The 7,500-nt window shown below is 43.2% G+C and overlaps 1 protein-coding gene across 1 annotated transcript in view; it reads right to left on the bottom strand.

Moving 5' to 3' along the window:
- LOC143122657 (transmembrane protein 132D) overlaps positions 1–7,500 on the bottom strand; it is a 115,487-nt gene that overhangs the window by 15,572 nt on the left and 92,415 nt on the right. The window contains exon 5 of the mRNA XM_076283438.1: positions 4,822–4,965. Within this exon, the coding sequence (XP_076139553.1) occupies positions 4,822–4,965 (144 nt within the window). The remainder of the gene's footprint in view (positions 1–4,821; positions 4,966–7,500) is intronic.

Below are 7,500 nucleotides of genomic sequence, written 5' to 3'. Positions count from 1 at the left end.
ACGAGAATGCAAAACAATACTTAGAGAGAAAAAGAGAGAAAAGAAATTGAACAGAACAGAGTGGTTTGTGACAAACCTGTGCTCGGAATATAAATGCATGTTGGAGCAGTTTTGTAACTTCGGTGACAACACAAAGAGACCAAAGAGAACACACAGGGACACCAATTAAAAAAAAAGTAAAAGACAATGCATTACTATCTTCAATGCAATTCATATGTGACCAATATGCATTACAATACAAATGTCAGTCGATCAGTGGACCGTAATGGAAAACCTCAACCTGACCTCTGACTCTATGGCGTTCACACAGAGGAGAATGCACATCTTCTTACTGATGATACCTGGTGAGCAATTCGAGTAGAGTTTCACCCAAAGTGCTCTCAAACTTTGAGAAAGTAAGACTCTCATTTTGAGAGATGGATCCACCGTTCGCCTAAGGGACAGACTTGGCAGCTCATACATCAATTATGGTAAGGTACGATTCCCCCAGCTCACCAGCTCCAATATTCTGTCTTCATACAGCACCCTCTCTGTTCTACTTTTTTCCATCTGAAATTGTGTTGTCTCTCTGTACTTGCACATTGTACAGAAGTGTGCTATGTAAGGGATAATGGACAACACGGTGGTCTGTTCACAGAAGTTAATGCACGGTCGAGGTTGTAAAACGGCCCCGACGCGAAGCGGAGGGCCGTTTAAACCTCGTAAGTGCATTAACTTCTGTGAACAGACCACCGTGGAGTCCATTATCCCGCTTATTACACTGTTGCCACTTGCGTTGTGTGTATGTGTTTAAACGTTACAATTTAAACGTTTTAATCGCTAAAACTGTCTTGTTTGTAGAACTACTTTCTTCCGACACATATCAACTAATTTCTCAACTTACAGGACAAACTGCCATTACTAGTTTTAAATGGATGGTTGCTACGGCCAAAGGCCAGTCGTTAGTTCTAACTCTCCCGTTGTCAAGCGGGCGTATCCCAAGATTCTGATGAACTTTAGCTTTGAAACATCGCTATTTTACCTAGCCTGCTGTCATCCATCTAGCTAAAAGCCACCTCCGTCATATGCTACAATGTTACTATGTTCTGAACGTCTGCATTTTACAGCTCGGATGCAACATGACGGTTCATTTAAACTTCACAACGAGTTCGGCGGATTAATATACATGTGTGATACGGCCCACAAAATGGATCTTCATAGGTGTGCAAATAACATACGGTTAATGGTCGTTCTATATTACGTAGGACAATGGGAAATTCAACCAAGCAGTGGAATAATGTAAAACGGGCGTGGTCATAAAATGCAACTGCTTTGGACCTGACAGAGTTCCATGCGGGAGGAGAGGGGAGGGGGATTAGGTAGGGAGGTAGGGATTGGGGAAAATGTTAGACACAGGACACGAGAGACAGACAGAGAGAGAGAGAGAGAGAGAGAGAGAGAGAGAGAGAGAGAGAGAGGAGAGAGAGAGAGGGAGGAAGGGAGGGAGGGGGGTGAGGGAGTGCAGTTGAGTGAGAGTGCAGCTGAGCATGACGCTCAGGTCTCTCCATGTGTTGAGATCGGGCTGCTGTCTGATAGAGGTAATTAAGCACAACACGTCCCCCATCAGCTCTGCTTACTCACTCCAGCAAACAGGAGCCTGACTCACACACACACACACACACACACACACACACACACACACACACACACACACACACACACACACACACACACACACACCTCCCATCAAAGCTCTGACGAAATGCTTTTTAAAGCAGTCATGCAGTGAGCCATCTAAAAGAATCAACTTCATCCCTCATTGACTCCCTTTTTCTCTCCCCCTCTCTTTCTCTCTCTCTCCTCTCTCTTACTCCAACCATCACTCTATCCCTCTCTCTGTCTCAACCCTCCCAACCCTACCTCCTCCCCCCTCATTCCCTCAGTTGATTATCATTTAATATGTTCCACTATTTAAAAAGCTTGAAATTTAAGACCAAGAGGGGAAAAAGGGAAGAGAATGCTAACATGAATGCGGCACATGTGCGCAGAACAATGGGATTTTAATTGTTCTCGGAAGGGAAATAAAACGAAGCGCAACTGCAAACGCCGCGGTAAGTGTGGGGGACTTCATAATGGCTCCCCGGCATGAGCTCCCACATGCCACACAAGCGCCGACGACGCGCGTCAAAATGAAAGCCTCGATCGGTGCCTCGTGTAATTCCCCCCTCATTTTGGTGTTTTCATAAACCCTTCTTCAATGTTGCGTCATCCGTTAAATGTTTTGTCTGGGACCAAACTTTAACTTTTAACTTCACCCCGGGCACTCCGACTAGACTAGACTTGACAGGCGACAAGACAGACCTCGGCGGCATGACTTTGCTGAGGCTGTGTGTCACGGAGAGGAGAAAAGCCAAACGCAGAGCTCGTATCTGCTCAATTAAAAACCGCCAAGGATAAGAGTGTCCTTTAAGAAACCAGACTTGTCTGCCCTCGTACTGAAAAGCATGAGAGCAAGGCTGGTGTCAAACTAAATCTAACAGTGATGTTGCACTGGCACATGGACGAGATGCATACAGAGAGAAAGAGTGGGAAAAAATTGGGCTCTATTCTGATAAAAAAAAATATATGGAAGATTATTAAATGGGGAGCAAATGGAAGTCTTTTCTTGAGACTGCATGCACGATATGAGGGCAACACAAATGAGATGTGTGTGTGTGTGTTTGTGTGTGTGTGTGTGTATGTGTGTGTGTGTGTGTGTGCGTGTGTGTGACTCACTCACTATTGTGTGAGTATGATTCCTCTCCAGAGGTCAATGTCACAGTGTTCACAGAGTGTTTGATAGATAATTAAGTCCAGGGAGAGAACACACGCCCCTCTTTTTCTCTCTTTTTCTCCATCTTAGACCCACTCACAACACACACACACACACACACACACACACACACACACACACACACACACACACACACACACACACACACACACACACACACACACACACACACACACACACACACACACACACACACATATACACACACACACACACACACACATATACACACACACACACACACACACACACACACACACACACAAAACCATTAGCATTTTTGTTGATTAGCCTAGAACCAAAGTGGCTTTCATACACTGGCAAAAAGTGGCAAAAAGAGAGCCAACTCCAGATTAAAATGTTGAAGGCTCTCGTTCTCTCTTCTCTTTGCCCTTCATTCTAAGCCCTCAACTTTATACACATCATATACACAAGTGCAATTAAATCTGTAATGCACTTAACTGCAATGCACTTGGCCTATAACTAAGCACTTAAATGTTTTCTTTGAAGGTGGCATACATTATGCTGTTTACCATTTAGATTTCAAGATGCTTTCTTTTGTTTTCCGTGACTAATAGCATCATGCATTTTTTGATGAGACCAAAACAATCTGTGAGATTTAAGAACCATATGGTTGGTTCATGTTGTCTATTTTTGCAAATACTGTATAATAATGCATAATGCGTCCATAGGTTTTTATCTAAAACCAGAGAGTTAACATGTTAACAGCCAACAGGCTTGCCAAGCAAACATCAACAGCACAGCTGGCCAGGCATAAAGTTAGAAATCTTGCTAACTTATGGTGCCTGCTAACATAAAACTACCTACCAGGATGGCTCAGGCGTGAATGCTTGAACCCTTACTTGAATTCTGAGAATACAATAAAGGGTATTTATATTACTCTGACAATGTCTCATTTATTTACTTTGCCAATTATGTGTCCAAATTTAATATTTTTTCTATTGGTTTAAAGTAGTATGCAAAAATCTAAACACTGGTGACTAGAGCAATAAGTGAGAGAGTAAATGTGTAATAACATTGTAATAACAACCCAAATCACCAATCTCAGCGCTTTGTTTTTCGTGGGCCTTTGCCTATACAGGTGCATCTCAAAAAATAAGAATATCATGGAAAAGTCCATTGCATACATATATAAGCATATACATACTATACACACATATACAACTTCATTCTCATTCAGGCAAAACATAGCTACTTGGGCGGAGGGATTTGCACACAGCTCCTGAAAAGCTCCGGTGTTACTTCTGCAAATCCCAAGTAGTAGTGCTTCGCCTGAATGAGAATGTAGTTCCAAGTATGTCTATGCTTAGAAAATTGCTGTGTCTCATTTAACTGAATTGTAGCCAACATGGTGGCGATGAAATGGTTGGGCTACAGGGCTGTATTGAAAATAACGGAATCTAAGTAAACAAACGAGTGTGCCACACTCATGTCGGCATCTGTGTTCAGGTGCTCTCAGACTACTCCAGAGCACACATTAATCAACAAACATTTCCAAGTGTTACGCTACTTCAGTTACAATGCTTTCGTGACACACTGCAAAAATTCATGAAGGATTTTACAAACTACGGGGTACTACAAACTACAAACATCAATCATTTTAAATATGGTAATGGTAAGACAGACCGCTCAACAGCTCATGGCTACTCAAGATGTGAAAAAAATCTTTCACTGCTTATCGTCAGCGTGCCAGTGACGCAAGCCTTAGGTTTGAGCCCTGCTGCAAAGCCTTACTTTACAAATGAAAAGTAAAATGAATAGTCACTTTGAATTCAGGAGGTAAAAAAGAAAGACCTTGAGGTTTCAAACTATTGCAACTTCTCTCCCCAGAAAAGTCAGACAACACTGTTGGCCAAGCATGTTTATGTTTGTGTGTGCACACATGCCCCCAGGTAGCCTGTGCCCACTTGTCTCAGGATCAGAGGAGGTCAGAAAGCCACAGTGGATTCCCGTCATCAGAGACTCAAAGGTTGGGGCTTCTTACTGACCTTGACCACACCTTCATCAGTTGAACGGCATTCCACCGACTCGGTCACATCAGTCACTGACCCATCAGTCCCCACGGTAACCACTTTCACTGGTACTGCCACTGTTCTGCCTGTGAGCACTGCTGTGTTCAATATCTCTGTGTCCTGGAGAGACATGGAGAGGGGGGGGGAGAGAGAGAGAGAGAGAGAGAAACAGAGAGAGGGAGAGAGAGAGATAGAGAGAGAGAAAGAGAGAGAGAAAACCCACAATTATCAACTTATACTGCATCATCATTCTATTGTATTGTACTGTTTTACATGGCATTAATGATCATCATCTCATAAAAGTACTTACATAGTTATAGAAAGTAATAGGATGTTAACAAATGTGACATACAAAAAATTTTTTTAGATGCACTCGTAATACTCTCAAGTAGACCTAGTACAATCAAAAATAACTTGGTGAGTGAAGACATGGCACACATTTCAGGGCATTGTTGTTTTCATGGTTGTATAGCTATCTGGGACACCTTATTTAGTTACGTCCTCAAGCTGTTCCTGTGGCAAAGACATTTCCGGAACAGACCGCACACTACCGTTACAAGTTCTGTGATAAAAAAGCCAAGCGTGTAAGTGCAGTTTGTCCGTGTACTTCGGAGTACAGGCAAGCGCTTCCTTCATGCCTCGACGCTGCGTCCGCACATCTGTCGAACACTTAAACCTCTCTCAGCGCGGCTCCTCCCCTCGGTATGGGAATAAAGGAGCTTCTCTTGATGATACAGCGGCTTGAACAAAAGGGAGCAAGGAGCTAATTAGATCAATTAAGAGGGGTGCGTGTAATCCTTCGGCTCGCCATGCTAATGAGGGAAGGTGCTAGGCTGCCGCATGCGCCCCCGCCGCCGCCCAGGCCCTCTCTGTTCATCACAGCTTACGTGCAACAAAAGAGTCCTAAGACGTCTAAAGCTCGGTGTGGGAATGAGTGTGCACGTGTGTGTGTGTGTGTGTGTGTGTGTGTGTGGGTGTGTGTGTGTGCATGTATGTGTGTATGTCTATGTGTATGTGTAAGAGAGACGGTGTGTGTGTGTGTGAGACTGTGTGTGTGTGTGCGTGTGCATATGTGTGTGCGTGTGTACTGTATGTATATGTGTGTATGTGTGTGTGTATATGTGTGTGTGTGTGTGTGTGTGTGTGTGTGTGTGTGTGTGTGTGTGTGTCTGTCTGTGTGTGTCTGTGTGAGTGCATATGAGTATATGTGTGTGAGCTGTGTTCCAGACGCTGGTCTTTTAGTTCCTCATAGGGACGGCTTCTTTGTTATCACTGCGCCCCTCCTACTCCCCCCACCTCCACTCTCCTAAGGAGAGAAGACAGATAACATGATTTAATCCCCAACTGTGGATAATGGAATTTTGAGCTTGTTAATAGAACTGAGGATTTTTTTCTTTGTCTTCTTTTTTCTTTTCTTTTTTTTCTTCCAATAAGGACCATCTCCGTTTAGGCTCAGCTTGAGAAAAGGATCTTTACTTCACTCGTTTTTATTTGAATGTAATACAATTTAGAAAGAGGGGGGTTTCCTTTCCTCTTTTGCTTTTTTGTCTATCTAGCCACTATTCTTTTCATCAGGGGACAGAATTGTATGGCTATACTCATCTAATCTCTGTATCTAATATTTGCATGCACAATCCGAATATGTCAATTCCTTTCAGTCTCAGTGATGAGACTGGGCGAAGGCGACAGACAGGGTTTTGACAGGGTGTTATCGTCAGTGTTTGATTTGCTGTGAAAACATTCATTTATCAGGACTTGGTAAAGAGCACAGATAAATAGTCTAGCTAAAATAAGGAAGGATGAAAAGCTTACACATCCGCTCCTCTCCTTTCTTGCTCATTCTCTCATTTTCTCTCTCTCATTCTCTCGCCCTCGTTCTCTATCTCTCTCGCACACTTTCTATTCGGTGCATACAGTACTAGCACAACAACCAACACCACACAGATTCTCAGTCTCTTGCCGTAAATGTAAATAAATTGAAAGAGGCAACGCAGCTTTTCAACCGGGGCAGGAGCTTTCAGAAAAGCCTGATAATGTGTCCATTCAGAGAGTGAGAAATGAACACTTGAGCCCCAAGATTAGCCCAAGAATTAAGACAACACCCCCCCCCCCCCCCCGCCTGCTGTAGCATGGCAACCTTCCAGATTGTGTCTGTAAGAGGAGAGAGAAGGAGAGGAGTACAGAGGAGAGGAGACGAGCTTATTTATGCCTCAGATACCAGTGTCCTTTCTCTCCTAAATAGTCAAAGTGATCAACATTTGCTCTTATTCCTTGAATTACACAATGCTACTGTATGTCATGTATGTTCTATAAAGTTACTTTCACACTTTCATACTTTCGTCCACAGACAAGAGGAATGCCATGAATGTACACAAAGGAATACCAAGCAAACAAACTTTGTAGAACCATGACATCATGAAATGTGTATGTGGATAGAATGAAGCGTGTTCAACAAAAAATAAATAGCTTTAATACTCGAGAAGAGAGACGAACAGAGAAGAATATAAAAGAAGAGAAGAAAGAAGAGAGATGACCACTGTGGGAGATTTGAGCCAGAACAGCACACTCCAAAATGTCTAGAGCCTTAAGACCTCTGGCTGCTAAATTGTCGAGGACTCTACAAGACTGACTGGAGGTAGAAGATGGTAGGGTAAG

Source organism: Alosa pseudoharengus, unplaced genomic scaffold (assembly GCF_046254945.1).
Source record: "Alosa pseudoharengus isolate Yale_2024_CS ecotype anadromous, Long Island Sound unplaced genomic scaffold, YU_APseudo_1.1 YU_APseudo_1.1_scf_14, whole genome shotgun sequence".
Lineage (NCBI taxonomy): Eukaryota > Metazoa > Chordata > Actinopteri > Clupeiformes > Clupeidae > Alosa > Alosa pseudoharengus.
The sequence above is the reverse complement of the archived record's forward strand: the minus strand, read 5'-3'. Positions and strand labels throughout refer to the sequence as shown.